This window comes from Salvelinus fontinalis, chromosome 6 (genome assembly GCF_029448725.1).
Source record: "Salvelinus fontinalis isolate EN_2023a chromosome 6, ASM2944872v1, whole genome shotgun sequence".
Lineage (NCBI taxonomy): Eukaryota > Metazoa > Chordata > Actinopteri > Salmoniformes > Salmonidae > Salvelinus > Salvelinus fontinalis.
Window position 1 is genome coordinate 18,176,294 of NC_074670.1, and position 19,610 is coordinate 18,195,903.

At 47.3% G+C, this 19,610-nt stretch overlaps 1 protein-coding gene across 2 annotated transcripts in view; it reads left to right on the forward strand.

The window, feature by feature from the left end:
- Positions 1-18,757, forward strand: part of LOC129857241 (protein capicua homolog) — a 70,831-nt gene extending 52,074 nt beyond the window's left edge. The window contains exons 5-21 of one of the 2 annotated variants that reach the window (XM_055925292.1): positions 3,840-3,951; positions 4,088-4,270; positions 4,397-4,535; positions 4,717-4,895; positions 5,063-5,201; positions 5,545-5,642; positions 5,800-6,751; positions 6,871-7,010; positions 7,226-7,386; positions 7,823-8,013; positions 8,869-9,375; positions 9,467-9,801; positions 9,988-10,145; positions 10,291-10,442; positions 10,649-10,783; positions 14,012-14,176; positions 16,508-18,757. In XM_055925292.1, coding sequence (XP_055781267.1) covers positions 3,840-3,951; positions 4,088-4,270; positions 4,397-4,535; positions 4,717-4,895; positions 5,063-5,201; positions 5,545-5,642; positions 5,800-6,751; positions 6,871-7,010; positions 7,226-7,386; positions 7,823-8,013; positions 8,869-9,375; positions 9,467-9,801; positions 9,988-10,145; positions 10,291-10,442; positions 10,649-10,783; positions 14,012-14,176; positions 16,508-16,773 — 4,012 coding nt within the window. In that variant the 3' untranslated portion in view covers positions 16,774-18,757. The remainder of the gene's footprint in view (positions 1-3,839; positions 3,952-4,087; positions 4,271-4,396; positions 4,536-4,716; positions 4,896-5,062; positions 5,202-5,544; positions 5,643-5,799; positions 6,752-6,870; positions 7,011-7,225; positions 7,387-7,822; positions 8,014-8,868; positions 9,376-9,466; positions 9,802-9,987; positions 10,146-10,290; positions 10,443-10,648; positions 10,784-14,011; positions 14,177-16,507) is intronic. The other variant, XM_055925291.1, reaches the window with a different exon arrangement.
- Positions 18,758-19,610: the final 853 nt, after the last annotated feature.

A 19,610-nucleotide genomic window follows, 5' to 3' on the forward strand; every position in this document is an offset into this window, starting at 1 on the left:
GGTGTGTGACAGGTTAGTACAGTGGTGAACCTATAGGCCTTCGGTGTGTGACAGGTTAGTACAGTGGTGAACCTATAGGTCTTCAGTGTGTGACAGGTTAGTACAGTGGTGAACCTATAGGCCTTCAGTGTGTGACAGGTTAGTACAGTGGTGAACCTATAGGCCTTCAGTGTGTTACAGGTTAGTACAGTGGTGAACCTATAGGCCTTCAGTGTGTGACAGGTTAGTACAGTGGTGAACCTATAGGTCTTCAATGTGTGACAGGTTAGTACAGTGGTGAACCTATAGGTCTTCAGTGTGTGACAGGTTAGTACGGTGGTGAACCTATAGGCCTTCAGTGTGTGACAGGTTAGTACAGTGGTGAACCTATAGGCCTTCGGTGTGTGACAGGTTAGTACAGTGGTGAACCTATAGGCCTTCGGTGTGTGACAGGTTAGTACAGTGGTGAACCTATAGGCCTTCGGTGTGTGACAGGTTAGTATGGTGGTGAACCTATAGGCCTTCGGTGTGTGACAGGTTAGTACGGTGGTGAACCTATAGGCCTTCGGTGTGTGACAGGTTAGTACAGTGGTGAACCTATAGGCCTTCGGTGTGTGACAGGTTAGTACGATGGTGAACCTATAGGCCTTCGGTGTGTGACAGGTTAGTACGGTGGTGAACCTATAGGCCTTCGGTGTGTGACAGGTTAGTACGGTGGTGAACCTATAGGCCTTCGGTGTGTGACAGGTTAATACAGTGGTGAACCTATAGGTCTTCAGTGTGTGACAGGTTAGTACAGTGGTGAACCTATAGGCCTTCAGTGTGTTACAGGTTAGTACAGTGGTGAACCTATAGGTCTTCAGTATGTGACAGGTTAGTACAGTGGTGAACCTATAGGTCTTCAGTATGTGACAGGTTAGTACAGTGGTGAACCTATAGGCCTTCAGTGTGTGACAGGTTAGTACAGTGGTGAACCTATAGGCCATCAGTGTGTGTGTGACAGGTTAGTACAGTGGTGAACCTATAGGTCTTCAGTGTGTTACAGGTTAGTACAGTGGTGAACCTATAGGCCTTCGGTGTGTGACAGGTTAGTACAGTGGTGAACCTATAGGCCTTCGGTGTGTGACAGGTTAGTACGATGGTGAACTTATAGGCCTTCGGTGTGTGACAGGTTAGTACAGTGGTGAACCTATAGGTCTTCAGTGTGTGTGTGACAGGTTAGTACGATGGTGAACCTATAGGCCTTCGGTGTGTGACAGGTTAGTACGGTGGTGAACCTATAGGCCTTCGGTGTGTGACAGGTTCATGATTCTGAATGGACAGCAACCCTAATACCAGCGCACTGTAGGAGAGTGCACTTTTTGTAAAACACAAAGGGCCAGTGGTGTAGGGTATACGCAGGTACAGTATAAGATGTATGTTCATTTTTTTCCCAGTGGGCTTTGCGTATACTCACTACTTAATCCCTACTGATGCATATCAAAGTAGTGTAGTGGAGGTGTATGACAATTATGAAGTACAATAGAGAAATCATTGACAAAGTAGCCTACAGAATCGCAAAGCACGTGAAATATATTCACATGCACATAGCTTAGTTTCAATGGAATATCATCTGCAGGCAGTAAGAGTGTGCAGCTTTCAGATTGGTTTGGCAGCTCAGAGAAGAATGACATTGGTAGCTGGTAGGGTAGGAAAGACGTTTCAACGTACGATATCTTCCAGTAAATGTTAACCAAGGCACCAAAGATATGCAAACCAGGTATTTAAAAAGTTTAGTCAGTGTTGGTTAGTAGGCTATTTGTAATGTGCAACTGTCATCATGTACTATTTGCATCAGCGGCGCAGACATGGATGGGCCTGGGTGGACAGAGGCTCACCCACTGGGGAGCCAGGCCCTGACAGGCCCACCCAATCAGATTGATGTGGACTTACATGCTGACCAGACCGGGTGCGTGCGTCCACATGTACCATCGCACGCATGTTGATTTTGTCCATCCACAGCCGACGTGATCAGGACACGCAGGTTGAATTATCAAAACAAACTCTGAACCAACTATATTAATTTGGTGACAGGTCGAAAAGCATTAAACATTTATGGCAATTTGGCTTGCTGTTGCTAGCTAATTTGTCCTTGGACATAAACATTTGGTTGTTATTTTACCTGAAATGCACAAGGTCCTCTACTCTGACAATTATTCCACAAATAAAAGGGTAAACAGAGTTAGTTTCTAGTAATCTGTCCTCTTTCAGGGTTCTTGTTCTTTGGAGTTTATATGGCAGTTGGAAACCAACTAAGGTGCATTACTGCCACCAACTGGACAGGAGTGTGGACCTCAGATCATCTTTCAATCACCCACGTGGGTATAGGCTCCTAAAAACCAATCAGAAGATAGGAGAGGCGGGACTTGCAGCGCATCAAGCATCACAAATATAACCAAGTTCTATTTTAGCGCCTGACTACGCAGATGCTCGTGAACAGTTTAGATGCAATGATTGAATAACATGTATGTGTACATTTCTTTTAAGTGAGTGGTGTGGTCAGTTAGACCATTTTTGGTATTCTTTCCATATAAATAAATTTGATTTTGAGAGTGAAAATCTGAATAATCTATAGGAAAATTGAAAAAAAAACATTGAATAACATCGGATTATTCACACATGGTGCATTCCCTTCTCTGGGCGGCCTGTTTGGGAACTTTTTGGCAAAATTAGAATATACCAACGTCTCCAGGACCACTACATAGGGCCGATGGAAAGAGCAGTCACAAACAGCATGATGTTAAAGGATAAACAGTCCATAAACTCAGACATGAATGATGGCAGGCCCGTGTGGTAAATGGGATGTTTGGCAGGAGCTGAAGGAGCATGGTCGGGTCAGGTGATAATTTTTTTTTTTCTGGTTATCTTGATCTGCCATATTTATTCAAACAGTGTGCTTAAAGGGAAAGGGGGATACCTAGTCAGTTATACAACTGAATGCATTCAACTGAAATGTGTCTTCCGCATTTAACCCAACCCCTCTGAATCAACATCCATGTCAAGTATCAGACAAGCGTAATGCATATAGTTGATTTTATATACACGTTTTAAGATTTAGACCAGTTAATTGGTCGAAAGAACAGACGACTTTCGGGCGGGCAAGATTATTTTTGGGGCAGGGACAGGCCAAGTAGAGTGAGTGGCTCCACGTCCACTGTGAAGTTTTAGTATACTCCTACATGTAGAGCAGCATGTTATTTGAACAACGAGGTGAGGAACAAAAGCATTCCATCTCTGTGCTTTATTACTAGCCATATGAATGGCTATATGAATATAAGCTAAATGAATATACAGGGTGGCAGGTAGCCTAGCGGTTAGTGTTGGGCCAGTAACCAAAAGGTTGCTGGTTTGAATACCCGAGCCAACAAGGTGAAAGATTTGTCGATGTGCCCTTGAGCAAGGCACTTAACCCTTATTAGCTCCAGGGGCGCACCGTACTACTATGGCTGACCCTGTAAAACAACACAATTTCACTGCACTTATCCTGTGTGTTTGACAATAAAACGAAAGAATGGCAGTGGCCAGGCTGCTGCTGTCCATTGACTGTCATGAGCTGTCTGCTGAATCCACTGAAATGTCTCTGGGGAGTGGAGCCTCTTTCCCTGCTCTGTGTGTGTGAAAGAGTGACAGTTTTATCCAAATTTCTTTCCTAAGACCTACACTCGCCAAGAGTTGTTTAAAAAATACAATTACATATTTGTTTTATTTTTTATGTTCCATGTTTGCTACAGAGGTATAATGATGGTGAGTGAGATGTATATGGTTTCGGTCAGAGATATCTGATGTTGTCATGGTTCTGTCTCCACCTGTCTGTCTCTCAGGTTCTTCCCCAGTGTGCTTCCTGAGCCGCCCTTGTCTGTGACTCCTGTGAAGAGACGCACTCAGTCCCTCAGCGCCCTGCCCAAAGATGGGGACAAGATTAGCCCTAACAAGGTAACCTGTCTCTCGCTCACGCTTACCTTGTCATACATTCCGTTCCACATTTAATCACATTGTTAAAAGAGGAACATCCCTGGCAAGGCGCTCTGGCTTTCTCTCACCCTCATCTAATCATTCTTTCCTCCCTCAGAGGGAGAAAGACCACATCAGGCGGCCGATGAACGCATTCATGATCTTCAGTAAGCGTCATCGAGCGCTGGTGCACCAGAGGCACCCCAACCAGGACAACCGCACGGTTAGCAAGATCCTGGGCGAGTGGTGGTACGCCCTGGGGCCCAAAGAGAAGCAGAAGTATCATGACCTCGCCTTCCAGGTGTTACACACACACACACACACACACCAATTTAGTGCAATGGTTTAGTCTGACCTGACTAAGCAGCCAAAAAATGAATGTATTTTGTTTGCTCATCCTCTATCTCTCTCTTTCCCTCTTTCTCAGGTGAAGGAGGCCCACTTTAAGGCCCACCCAGACTGGAAGTGGTGCAACAAAGACAGGAAGAAGTCTAGTTCTGATGGCCGAGGGCTCCCGGGGCCGGGGGGCAAAGACATTAGAGAAAGGAGCATGTCTGAGACCACCGGTGAGTCACACACTGTTGCTCAATACACCCAAATAAGAGATAACAGAAAGGAAGAGATGTTCATTTGATTGCCACGGTTTCCTCTGAGCTCTGTCATCACTAAAACATTATAATTGAATATCTATCTAGCTCTCTTTCCTCTCGCTATGCACCACTGTCTCACTCTCCCACTTTCTCTCAGAGCCCCATGGTGTAGAGCTGAAAGGGGTGGGGCCTGGCCTGCTGGGTGTGTCTGAGCGGAATCCAGGGGAGGGGCATGTAGGTCAGCTACCCCGCCCCCGAGCCTTCTCCCAGAGTGCCATGCACAGCTTGGAGAGGAGTGAGAAGGGCAACACACAGGCCCTGGCCGAACTGTCACAGGTAAGGCCATGCCGCATAATGTTGTTTTCACCACAGCCACTTTACTTAAGTGATAAACAGAGGTTTCTTAGTTTGGTGTGTCAATTCTGACTCATCCCTCTCATCCATCACTTTGTTGTTTTTCTATCTGGCTCCCTCTCCTCCTCCTCTTCCTCCTCCTCGCTCAGATGTGTGGGGATGGTGGTGGCCAGTTTTCGGGGCGTGCCCAGACCCTGTCCCGTTCTCAGAGGGGGGTCAGTGAGGACATGACCAGTGATGAGGAACGCATGGTCATCTGTGAAGAGGAGGGGGATGATGATGTCATTGGTGAGAAACTAAACTGCTGTGACATCTCAACAACGCAACAATTATAAGCTTATTTTGGAGTAAGCCCCTGTAAACACGTAAAACTCAGGTTATTACACTGCTGGGAAACACAATACTATTGGGAGCTCTTTTCCCATAATGACATCATCTTAATTGGACAGTTTGAGAAATTCAATTCAAAAGAACTTTATTGCCCCCTAAGGGAAATTTGGTAACAGGGAATTCCACACAAATGATTCCCAGACATGCAATATTACATGTACAATTTACTGGCAGAGGAAGTTAGAAATGGGTGTTTATGCACATAAACCATGAGTACCCTCATTCCCCTTTCCCCCTACAGAGGACCCGTACCCTGCCAGCTCCATAGACCTGAAGTGTAAGGAGAGAGTGACGGACAGCGACAGTGACAACGCCTCTGGGAACGAGAGTGATCGCAAGGTAAGTCTCTTCCTTTATCAAGGCTAGATTGAGTTAGTTGTCTGACTGATCATGTTGTTGATACAGTACCATTATTTAGAGAAGTGGAAAATGTTTTCGACCTTCTGCTTTTCACCCTGCTACAGACATCTAGTTGTTTCTCTTTCTGTCTCTGCAGCGTGTCTTTGCTCCAGTGATCTGCTCTTCCTCCTCCCAGCCCACCCCCCACGGACGCTCCGTCTCTCTCTCCTCCTACCCTTCCAAACGCTACGACGAGGAGAGAGGGGGGCTCTCAGACCGCAGGAGGAAGAGAGGAATAGAGGGAGGTGGTGATGGAGGAGGAGTGGCATCCCTCTCTCTTTCCCTGTCCTCCTCAGGCCACTCTGTCATCTCCAGCCCCGGAGGCCCATTTCCATCTTCCCTTGCCCCCCTTGGCCTGTCTCCTGTCCTGGGCTTAGGGGCTGTCAGAGTGGCCTCTACAGTGGTGACCAACGTGGTTCGTCCGGTCGTGAGCACGCCAGTCCCCATCGCTAGTAAACCCCGAGACGGAGCAGCTTCATCCATTCCTCATCCACCAGACAGGAGGTCCCTCCCATTGCAGCAGGCGCAGCTTCTGATTGGCTCCGGAGCAGGAAGCGGAGGGCCTGGCTACTACTCCTCATCGTCACCCAATCCCATAGGTGCAGGGGCGGGTCCAGGGGGGCTAGTGACCAGCTTGGTGTTCCCAGGCCACAGCCAGCCCACCGTCCAGCTCATCAGTCCCTCCCCCAATCCGTCCTCCCACCACCAGCTGCCCCCCACCGCCCCCGTCTCTGCCCCCACACACAACCACACCAACGGCCCCCTGCCCCTCTCCCTGCTCCAGCCCCAGTTCCTCTCCTCGTCATCTCTGGCATCCCCCGGGGGCAAAGCCATCACACAGGTCCAATACATCCTGCCCACCCTATCAGCCAGCTCCAATCCCAAGAGCCCCTCCCCTCAGCTGCACAACCTGCCGAACAGTATCTTCAACCTGCCCACAGCTCCGCCCACCCACATGTCCATAGCCAATGGGAAGCAGGTGGGGCCGGGCTCGCTGATGGGATACGCCTCTAGCCCAGCCGTGGGAGTGGTCAGCCCGGGAGCCAGAGGTGAGGGGGGGAAGAATGAGAGAATCGTACACCAAAACTCTAATAAATGGAGAACTGTGACACTGTTTTCAAAAAAGGCTTAACCTTATCCATATTTTCTTCTCTCTTTCACCCTTTAGTGCAATCCCAGTCCCCAGTCCTACAGGGCAAGATGCTGCTTCCCATGGCAACAGTGAGGACGGCACCCGCCCCTGCCCAGCAGTTCCCCCTCGTGGCTCCACCTCTTCCTGTCCAGAATGGAGCTCAAGCAGGAAGCAAGGTAAGCAGTGTTACCATGGTGATGACAGCCAGACCAAGACATTGAGATTTCAGCAGGTTTATTGTGTATCCCAGGGCTGTCAGAGCCCCAACATGACCGTTCTTACTTAGTCTTTGTAATCATAGAATAATTTATACACTTGTAGTTTCCCAGGTGAATGACTAAATACACATATATCTTCTCACTCTTTTTCCATCTCTTTTTCTCTCTGATAGATCTTCCAGATCGCTCCCATGCCTGTCGTCCAATCCCTGCTCCAGCAAGGCGGGGCAGGGCATCCTGGGAGCCCTTTTCCGGTTACCATGGGAACGGCCACAGTGTTGCACCAAGGTTCTGCCCCATCTCAGACTGTGCTGCTGCCGCCCCAACCAACCAGGTAGGAGGACACAGACCAACTCAATCTAACAGTGCGCTGTTAGCGCTGCTGCCCTACCACAATACATAACACAATGGTTTTGGAAGAAGTGCAGCTCGTGTGTTAGTCCTTCTGTGCTGTTGCTGCTGCTGGCCCAGGCTGCCTCTTCCTCTGCAGTGCCTGCTGCCTGCCTGCCGCCCCCTCACTGCCTCTCAGCTCCACCACACAGACACACTCATCTACTGTTCAGTCACCCACTGACCCCACTGCACCATTTCTCTCCTCTCTCCTCATTTCATCCTTGTTCATGTTCTATTTACCTTTTTTTTTGTCTCTCTCCTTCACTGCCTGTTTCATCTATCATCTTCTCTCTCCCACTCATACACACTTTCTCTTTCCCTCTTCACCTTAACTTCTCTCTTTTCTCTCTCTCTCTCTCTCTCTCCACCACTCCCAGGATCACCTATGTCCAGTCCACGCCAGGAGTCCCCTCCGCTCTGCCTCTGGTCTCCACAACAACAGGCTCCTCCTCCCCGCAGCAGGCCCAGCTGACCTCTGGGTCTGCATATGTTCCGTCGCCCCTAGCAACGCTGGGCTTTACAGCCATAGCCCCCCCTGGACAGAACCTAGTCCAACCCCTCATCACAGGTCAGTAGAGCTCTGCTACCCGAGCCCGATGGGCCCTGACATTATACATCAGGTTAGGGCCGGGTAGGACCTGTTTTTCATCAATAACTAGGGTACGGGCAGGGCTCTTGTATAACTAAATTGATCACTAACATTTTGAAGCTGAGCCATTTTCTCGTGCTCTGCTGCGAAGCACAGTCATATCTAAGATCATAACATGGTGTCAGAAATGCTTCAACCTCGTCCAATATAAAACAGGAGAGATTATTTAACTAACTAATTTAACTATTTAAAATAAGATGTTCCTTGAGTTTTGTGGAAGTGTAGAGTCTCATGTCTCGTCATTGAGCAGAGCAGCCCAAGCAAAGCCGTTACCAACCCAATTTTGCTTGCTTTCTTTATCGTGTTTTTCTTATTTTTCCATCTTGTGTGCTTCAGTTCTACCTTGTTATTTTTAGTATTACATTGTTATTGATTACTGCAGTGTCGGGGTTAGAGCTGGCAAGAAATGCATTTCACTGTCCTTGTGCATGTGACATTCAAACTTAACTATATTGCACTTTTAAGTTCACTGTGAACTGCAACAGTAGCAACAAGAAAACTGGCCGTGCACTCTGGCCGTGCACTCTGGCCGTGCACTCTGGCCGTGCACTCTGGCCGTGCACACTGGCCGTGCACACTGGCCGTGCACTCTGGCTGTCACTGGCTGTGCACTCTGGCTGTGCACACTGGCCGTCACTGGCTGTGCACTCTGGCTGTGCACACTGGCCGTCACTGGCTGTGCACACTGGCCGTCACTGGCTGTGCACTCTGGCCGTCACTGGCTGTGCACTCTGGCCTTTGAATGGTGTTAACTCTTTCTCTCGATCGCTCCAGGTCAGCCTCCCTTTCAGGCTCCAGTCCAGTCCCCTACCTGCCCCTCCCTCCCCTCTGGTCCAGCCTCTGCTTCAGGGGGACAGATAATCACCGCCATCTACCCCCCTACCAGCGTCGCCATTGCAACTGGGGTGGTCTCCATGGCAACCGGGCCACCCAGCATGGTGTATACAGTCTCCAGCTCCTCCAGTTTGTCCACCCACATCCTGCCCAAACACACATTCGCCCCCGCCACCCCCACCACACACACTCACACACACACCCAGCTCCAGTCAGACAGACAAACAGACAGGCACGCGGGGGAGAGACCCACGGACAGAACGTCTCACTCTCAGTCAGAGAAAGCGGCAGACAGACAAGCGGAGACGCAGCCTGAGCTACAGGCGTACGGACAGACGGAGAGGCAAGCCCAGACCTTCAATAAGAGCAGCAGCTTAGTGGGGCCCCCAAGTGGCTCCTCATTGTCACTGCGGCCCTGCAGCCCCCCCCTGCCCTCTCACACTTCCAGTAAGTCTAAGGCGCCCGCCTTGTTTTTCGAACAAAGATCTAATGCTTAACAAATGCAAGTATATGAGAACTTATAATATACATATTTCAGCAGGCAGCGCACCAGGCACCCCCAAACTCCCCCAGCTCTCGGTGAGAACCCCTCAGAAAATCAAAGCCACAGTTGCCAACATCCCGGTGGGCAGCTACGAGGGAGGAGGCCGAGGAAAGGAGAGGGAGAAGAACCGAGAGAGGGAAAGGGAGAAAGAAAGAGAGAACACTGGGGCCAACAGTCGTTTTTCCTTTGAGCTGGAGCGTCCTGTGGAGTCGACGTCCCCCTCCCAACACACACACACTGCTGAGGAGCCCCCCTCTGACAGACCCCCTGAGGGACACGGCCCTGGGGACAACACTGACACACGCAGCACAGAGGCCAGCAACAAGGAGGTGAGAGAGATGGAGAGATTGACCTGATGGATTGTTTTGTTTTTTCTTCTCAATAATCAGAGAATGCAAATTAGATCACACTCATAGAAAATAACATACATTTCTGATTTTACACCCTGTGTCCCAAAACTAAACCCTCCCAGCATACTGTCTAATTAAACTTGTTCTCCTCTCTGCCCCATACAGTCTGGGTGGAAGGACTCCGTCCCCTCCTCACCCCTGCCCCCTCCCTTGGGTACAGACCCTGCCCTGCCACCTCCCCAGAGCGACAAAGACGCCCCTCCTCCCAAAAAGGTGAAGGCCCGCCCCCCGCCACTCAAAAGGACCTTTGACTCTGTGGACAAGTGAGTTACCCTGAGTATAGACACACCATCTATCAATTTATAAAACATGTTTGTTAGTGAGTATCCCTGAGTCATCCTGACACTTCAAAGGGTCCAGGTACCTTACTCCTGTGTTTCTCTCCCTCCATCTCCCTCTTTCTCCCAGGGTGTTGTCGGAGGTGTATTTTGAGGAGCGTTTTGCTCAGCTACCAGAGTTCAGGCCAGAGGAAGTGCTGCCCTCCCCCACCCTGCAGAGCCTGGCCACCTCCCCCCGCGCCATACTGGGCAGCTACCGCCGCAAGAGGAAGAACTCCACAGGTAGGAGAGAGAGAGAAAGGAGGTAGAGGACTGAAGGAAAGAGGAAGAACTCCACACGTAGGAGGTAGAGAGGACTGAAGGAAGAGGGAGACAGACAACTGAGATTTACATTTTCTGTTGCATAACATTCTGCTACGGTGTGCGCCACTGAAATATAGACGATTAGCAGATCCCTCTACATCTTTCTCATCCCCTCTTCTGTCCAGACCTGGACTCGTCAACAGAGGACCCCGTGTCTCCTAAGAGGAAGAGCAGAAGGCGCTCCAGCTGCAGCTCGGAGCCCAGCACACCCAAGAGCGCCGCCAAGTGTGAGGGAGATGTCTTCACCTTCGACCGACCAGGTAGTAACACAGACACGCTCACACCCTCATTGTAAGGTTTATTCATTTACAGTGCCTTCAGAGAGTATTCAGACCCCTTGACTTTTTCCACATTTTGTTACATTACAGCTTTATTCTGAAACATTTTTTTTTCAGCACTCTACACACAATAGCTCAGAATGACAAAGCGAAAACAGGTTTTCAGATTTGTTTATTTACAGTATATCACAAAAGTGAGTACACCCCTCACATTTTTGTAAATATTTGAGTATATCTTTTCATGTGACAACACTGAAGAAATGACACTTTGCTACAATGTAAAGTAGTGAGTGTACAGCTTGTATAACAGTGTACATTTGCTGTCCCCTCAAAATAACTCAACACACAGCCATTAATGTCTAAACCGCTGGCAACAAAAGTGAGTACACCCCTAAGTGAAAATGTCCAAATTGGGCCCAATTAGCCATTTTCCTCCCCGGTGTCATGTGACTGGTTAGTGTTACAAGGTCTCAGGTGTGAATGGGGAGCAGGTGTGTTAAATTTGGTGTCATCGCTCTCACACTCCCTCATACTGACTGGTCACTGGAAGTTCAACATGGCACCTCATGGCAAAGAACTCTCTGAGGATCTGAAAAAAAGAATTGTTGCTCTACATAAAGATGGCCTGGGCTATATGAAGATTGCCAAGACCCTGAAACTGAGCTGCAGCACGGTGGCCAAGACCATACAGCGGTTGAACTGGACAAGTTCCACTCAGAACAGGCCTCGCCATGGTCGACCAAAGAAGTTGAGTGCAGGTGCTCAGCGTCATATCCAGAGGTTGTCTTTGGGAATTAGACGTATGAGTGCTGCCAGCATTGCTGCAGAGGTTGAAGGGGTGGGGGGTCAGCCTGTCAGTGCTCAGACCATACGCCGTACACTGCATCAAATTGGTCTGCATGGCTATCGTTCCAGAAGGAAGCCTCTTCTAAAGATGATGCACAAGAAAGCCGGCAATTAGTTTGCTGAAGACAAGCAGACTAAGGACATGGATTACTGGAACCATGTCCTGTGGTCTGATGAGACCAAGATAAACTTATTTGGTTCAGATGGTGTCAAGCGTGTGTGGCAGCAACCAGGTGAGGAGTACAAAGACAAGTGTGTCTTGCCTACAGTCAAGCATGGTGGTGGGAGTGCCATGGTCTGGGGCTGCATGAGTGCTGCCGGCACTGGGGAGCTACAGTTCATTGAGGGAACCATGAATGCCAACATGTACTGTGACATACTGAAGCAGAGCATGATCCCCTCCCTTCAGAGACTGGGCCGCAGGGCAGTATTCCAACATGATAATGACCCCAAACACACCTCCAAGACGACCACTGCCTTGCTAAAGAAGCTGAGGTTAAAGGTGATGGACTGGCCAAGCATGTCTCCAGACCTAACCCCTATTGAGCATCTGTGGGGCATCCTTAAACGGAAGGTGGAGGAGTGCAAGGTCTCTAACATCCACCAGCTCCATGATGTCATCATGGAGGAATGGAAGAGGACTCCAGTGGCAACCTGTGAAGCTCTGGTGAACTCCATGCCCAAGACTGTTAAGGCAGTGCTGGAAAATTATGGTGGCCACACAAAATATTGACACTTTGGGCCCAATTTGGACATTTTCACTTAGGGGTGTACTCACTTTTGTTGCCAGCGGTTTAGACCTTAATGGCTGTGTGTTGAGTTATTTTGAGGGGACAGCAAATTTACACTGTTAAACAAGCTGTACACTCACTACTTTACATTGTAGCAAAGTGTCATTTCTTCAGTGTTGTCACATGAAAAGATATACTCAAATATTTATAGAAATGTGAGGGGTGTACTCACTTTTGTGATATACTGTATATAAGTATTCAGACCCTTTGCTTTGATACTTGAAATTTAGCTCAGGTGCATCCTGTTTCCATTGATCATCCTTGAGATGTTTCAACAACTACTTTGGAGTTCACCTGTGGTAAATTTAAATTGATTGGACATGATTTGGAAAGGCACACACCTGTCTATATAAGACCCACTGTTGACAGTGCATGCCAGAGCAAAAAACAAGCCATGAGGTCGAAGGAATTGTCCTTAGAGACAGGATTGTGTTGAGGCATAGATCTGGGGAAGGGTAGCAAAAACATTCTGCAGCATTGAAGGTCACCAATAACACAGTGGCCTCCATCATTCTGAAATGAAAGAAGTTTGGAACCACCAAGACCAAACTGAACAATTGGGGGAGAAGGCCCTTGGTCAGGGAGGTGACCAAGAACCCGATGGTCACTCTGACAGAGCTCCAGAGTTCCTCTGTGGAGATGGCAGTTGTCCTTCTGGAAGGTTCTATCTCTGCAGCACTCCACCAATCAGGCCTTTTATGGTAGAGTGGCCAGACGGAAGCCACTCCTCAGTAAAAGGCACATGACAGCCCGCTTGGAGTTTGCCAAAAAGCAGCTAAATACTCTGACAATGACAAACAAGATTCTCTGGTCTGATGAAACCAAGATTGAACTCTTTGGCCTGAATGCCAAGCGTCACGTCTAGAGGAAACCTGGCACCATCCCTACGGTGAAGCGCAGTGGTGGCAACGTCATGCTGTGGGGATGTTTTCAGCGGAAGGGACTGGGAGACTAGTCAGGATCGAGGCAAAGAACAGAGAGATCCTTGATAACCTACTCCAGAGCGCTCAGGACCTCAGCCTGGGGTGAAGGTTCACCTTCCAACAAGACAACAACACTAAGCACACAGCCAAGATAACGCAGGAGTGGCTTCAGGACAGGTCTCTGAATGTCCTTGAGTGGCCCAGCCAGAGCCCGGACTTGAACCTGATTGAACATCTCTGGAGAGACCTGAAAATAGCTGTGCAGCAACACTCCCCATCCAACTTGAGAGGAATAGGAAAACCTCCCCAAATACAGGTGTGACGAGCTTGTAGCGTCATACACAAGAAGACTCAACGCTCTAATCGCTGCCAAAGGTGTTTCAACAAAGTGCTGAGTAAAGTGTCTGAATACTTATGTAAATGTACTATTTAAATTGGCAAACATTTCTAAAAACCTGTTTTTGCTTTGGCATTATAGGGTATTCTGTGTAGATTGATGATTTTAGAATAAGGCTGTAATGTAACAAAACTGGAAAAAGTCAAGTCTGAATGCGCTGTATAATAAACTGCTCTTCCAAGTCCTAAAATATATGTTCCATGTTTACACAAATGTTTTATATAAAAGACTAACCAGGGTGTGTGTCTGTCAGCCCCCCCGTCTGTGTGTCCCCCTCCAGGGACAGGTGCTGACGGAGAGGACATCCTGGGGGAGCTGGAGTTTGACAAGGTGCCCTACTCCTCTCTGAGACGCACCCTGGACCAGAGACGAGCCCTCGTCATGCAGCTCTTCCAGGAGCATGGCTTCTTCCCATCAGGTCAGTACAGACACACATACACACACTTGCATATAGATTTTTATATACAGTACCAGTCAAAAGTTTGGACACACCTACTCATTCAAGGGTTTTTCTTTATAATTACTATTTTCTACATTGTAGAATAATAGTGAAGACATCAAAACTATGAAATAACATGTATGGAATCATGTAGTAATGAAAAAAGGGTTAAACAAATCAAAATAGATTCTTCAAAGTAGCCACCCTTTGCCTTGATGACAGCTTTGCACACTCTTGGCATTCTCTCAACCAGCTTCAACTGGAATGCTTTTCCAACAGTCTTGAAGGAGTTCCCACATATGCTGAGCCCTTGTTGGCTGTTTTTCCTTCACTCTGCGGTCCAACTCATCCCTAACCATCTCAATGGGTTGAGGTTGGGTGATTGTGGAGGCCAGGTCATCTGATGCAGCACTCCATCACTCTCCTTCTTGGTCAAATAGCCCTTACACAACCTGGAGATGTTGTGTCATTGTCCTGTTGAAAAACAAATGATAATCCCACTAAGTGCAAACCAGATGGGATGGCATATCGCTGCAGAATGCTGTGGTAGCCATGCTGGTTAATTGTGCCTTGAATTCTAAATAGGTCACTGACAGTGTCACCAGCAAAGCACCATCACACCTCCACACACTCTTAAAGGGAGTGCTCCTAATCTCAGTTTGTTACCTGTATAAAAGACACCTGTCCACAGAAGCAATCAATCAATCAGATTCCAAACTCTCCACCATGGCCAAGACCAAAGAGCTCTCCAAGGATGTCAGGGACAAGATTGTAGACCTACACAAGGCTGGAATGGGCTACAAGACCATCGCCAAGCAGCTTGGTGAGAAGGTGACAACAGTTTCTGTGATTATTCGCAAATGGAAGAAACACAAAAGAACTGTCAATCTCCTTTAGCCTGGGGCTCCATGCAAGATCTCACCTCGTGGAGTTGCAATGATCATGAGAACGGTGAGGAATCAGCCCAGAACTACACAGGAGGATCTTGTCAATGATCTCAAGGCAGCTGGGACCATAGTCATCAAGAAAACAATTGGTAACACACTACGCCGTGAAGGACTGAAATCCTGCAGCGCCCGCAAGGTCCCCCTGCTCAAGAAAGCACATATACATGCCCGTCTGAAGTTTGCCAATGAACATCTGAATGATTCAGAGGACAACTGGGTGAACGTGTTGTGGTCAGATGAGACCTAAATGGAGTTCTTTGGCATCAACTCAACTTGCCGTGTTTGGAGGAGGAGGAATGCTGCCTATGACCCCAAGAAACCATCCCCACCGTCAAACATGGAGGTGGAAACATTATGCTTTGGGGGTGTTTTTCTGCTAAGGGGACAGGACAACTTCACCGCATCAAAGGGACGATGGACGTGGCCATTTACCGTCAAATCTTGGGTGAAAACCTCCTTCCCTCAGCCAGGGTATTGAAAATGGGTCGTGGATGGGTATTCCAGCATGACAATGACCCAAAACACACGGCCAAGGCAACAAAGGAGTGGCTCAAGAAGAAGCACATTAAGGTCCTGGAGTGGCCTAGCCAGTCTCCAGACCTTAATCCCATAGAAAATCTGTGGAGGGAGCTGAAGGTTCGAGTTGCCAAACGTCAGCCTCGAAACCTTAATGACTTGAAGAAGATCTGCAAAGAGGAGTGGGACAAAATCCCTCCTGAGATGTGTGCAAAGCTGGTGGCTACCTACAAGAAACGTCTGACCTCTGTGATTGCCAACAAGGGTTTTGCCACCAAGTACTAAATCATGTTTTGCAGAGGGGTCAAATACTTATTTCCCTCATTAAAATGCAAATCAATTCATAACATTTTTGACATGTGTTTTTCTGGATTGTTTTTGTTGATATTCTGTCTCTCACTGTTCAAATAAACCTACCATTAAAATTATAGACCATTTCTTTGTCAGTGGGCAAACGTACAAAATCAGCAGGGGATCAAATACTTTTCCCCCTCACTGTATAATATGGACTTGGGATTTTTACCAAATAGGGCTATCTTCTGTATACCACTCCTACACATTTTTGGTTAATACATGATTCCATATGTGTTATTTCATAGTTTTGATGTCTTCACTACTCTACAATGTAGAAAATAGTCAAAATAAAGATAAACCCTGTAATGAGTAGGTGTCCAAACTTTTGACTGGTATTGTACATATGCCTACTCTCACTCTCATTCACAGTGTACACATGTGCACACACACAGTCCTCCCCACCCAGCAAATTTGTTTTTCTCTACATTCCTAGTCAATCAACAATAATCATCACTTCCTCTCTGTCTTCCTCCTTCTCCTGTCTGCTCTCCAGCCCAGGCCACGGCAGCCTTCCAGGCACGCTACTCAGACATCTTCCCCACCAAGGTGTGTCTGCAGCTGAAGATCAGGGAGGTCCGACAGAAGATCATGCAGACTGCCGTCCCCTCTGAGACCAACGAGGCCTCCTCGCTCCCCGGACCGTCTGGCACCCAATCAGGGGAAGGGACAGGAGGGGCAGAGCCATTGGGAGAGGAGGCGGATCGAGAGAGGGAGGGTAGTCCAGAGGAGCCGAGGGATTTGCAGGAGTCATCTAGATGAAGGATGCCGACAGGCTGGATTGACCAACCAGCGATGGACCAGTTCCCCAAATCCCGCCTCTTAATTTTGTTGACGCTACACCCCTCTGTCTCTGTGTGTATCTGGACCTGTCTCTCTCTCTCTCGAGCCAGGTCAGAAAGACCAAGAGGATGTGTGTTTGCAAAATGTGTCAGAGATAGAATTGTTTAAAATGTAAAAGGGGATTTAAAAAAAAAAGTGTAATTCCCCCTCTCCAAAAAATGACATTTAAAATGCCAGTGACATACACACACACACAGCTGATGAACCCCAAACTCCAATACTCACACTTGAATTAGCACTTTGTTAGTAATATTAATATTATCCCTGTAAGCTTCCATTGATGCCAGTGGACTATACAATAACAACTCTCCAGCTGTTACCCATTGCCTTGGAGCAGGGCCCATCTTTCAGACTGAATAGCATATCACTTAGTGGGACTGCTTGAGGTAATTTATCTCACTCTAACAGGACTGACTTTGTTGTTTTTAAAAATGGAGGACTTGGGACACAAGATCAGTTAATTGGCTGCTGAAGAGGGTCTGGCTCAAGTCTCCCATTGGCTCATTTGTTTCTGCTGGACATTAGGGGGCTGGGTCCCCACTGGCTTGAGATGATGCCATTGGATGAGAGCCCGCACTACCCTGGTGAGGGATCAGAAGGATCCTTGTTTTGTTCAATTTTTCTCTACTTTAATCCATAAAAGCATAACTTCAGGAGAGAGTTTAGGACCTCGCCCTCACTTCCCATGATTGGCTACAGAAGATGCCAGTAAAGCGTGCACCAAGCGTTCCTGCTTGTCTGATTCGCTCGCCATGAGGGAAGGAGGCGGGGAGAAGGAGTCAATGGGCACATGGCTTTACATTTCTCACTGTCACTTCAACCATGTTTTATATATTTGTAAACTTTAGTTGGGAACCCAGAGCATGTCAGGCTGACATTCCTATTACTTTTAATGCCAAGCAGTTTTATTATCTAACTTTCTTTTTTAAAGACATCAAACTTGTCTTTTTTTATCAAACACATGTAACTTTGCAGTTCATTATGTTATTATTGTATTACTGTTACTAATATTACTCCTCTCATTGTTAGAGTGGACCTCATCCTTGCTATGGGCTGGTATCAATGCCATTATTCTCTCGCAACCCGTTTTCTTATTTGAGAGGAAATGGGATGGGATGTGTGAGAGATGGTCCTCACCTGTGTGAGAGATGGTCCTCACCTGTGCCTCTTTCCCTCTCTTTGTCTTCCCTTTCAACACCCTCACTTCGCCCCAGCAAGGACCTGGGGTGACAAATATTTGTATTCATTTCAATGAGGGATAACAAAGAGAAGAGGGTTGACATTTGTAGTCATTTAAGTGTAAGTATGTTTTTGGACAACCCTGTATACCGCTCTCTCACTCCTCTGCTAGTAAGTTTGATTCTATAGCCTCCTCCCTCCCTTACTGTTCTCTCCAGGCTATTTTTGGGGTGGGCGGAGATAAGCCTGGAGGAGGCAGGGCAGTATAAAGAGTGGTAGGGTATAAAATTGGTTGTCTTTGTGCAAGACCTGGTTGTTGTACATATTATTTACTGTAGTCAGGAGACTCGCTATAATATTAAGGAACAATGTGTAACTGACTTGTATTGACTTTTAAAAGATGTCATTACACAAGGTCAAACTCCAAAAATTGACAAATGAATATTAATGTTTTACTCCTTGTTTTACTGATACAGTATGCAAGATAAACTTAAATTATTCATAAATGTACATCTATCTTTCAGTATACAAATAAATGTTCAAGTTAACATATTTTTCACTAGTTTATAATGTACACACAGCTGAACCACCAGTTTTTGATTACATTTACATTAGTTTAGTTATTATTGTCCATCTACACTGAACAAAAATATAAATGCAACATGTAAAGTGTTGGTCCCATGTTTCATGAGCTGAAATAAAATATCCCAGAAATGTTCCAAAAGCCTATTTCTCTAATTTTGTGCACAAATTTGTTTTACGTCCCTGTTAGTGAGCATTTCTCCTTTGCCAAGATAATCCAGCCACCTGACAGGTGTGGCATATCAAGAAGGTGATGAAACAGCATGATCATTACACAGGTGCACCTTGTGCTGGGGACAAAAGGCCACTCTAAAATGTGCAGTTTTGTCACACAACACAATGCCACAGGTGTCTCAAGTTGAGGGAGAGCGCAATTGGCATGCTGACTGCACAATTGTCCACCAGAGCAGTTGCCTGAGAATTGAATGTTCATTTCTCTACCATAAGCCACCTCCAACGTTGTTTTAGAGAATTTGGCAGTATGTCTAACCGGCCTCACAACCACAGACTACGTGTAACCACGCCAGCCCAGGACCTCCAGATCTGGCTTCTTCACCTGCGGGATCGTCTGAGACCAGCCACCCGGATAGCTGATGAAACAAAAGTATTTCTGTCTGTAATAAAGCCCTTTTGTGTGGAAAAATGCATTCTGATTGGCTGGGGATGGCTCCCCAGTGGGTGGGCCTATGTCCTACCAGGCCTGCACCTGCCCAGTCATGTGAAATCCATAGATTAGGGCCTAATGGATTTATTTCTTCATATGAACTGCAACTCAGTAAAATTGTTACATGTTGCGTTTATATTTTTGTTCAGTATATACACTACTGCTCAAAAGTTTGGGGTCACTCAGAAAAATGGCCAGAAACAAAAAACTTTCTTCTGAAACTCGTCAGTCTATTCTTGTTCTTAGAAATGAATGCTATTCCATGCGAGAAATTGCCAAGAAACTGAAGATCGCATACATCACTGTGTACTACTCCCGTCGCAGAACAGCG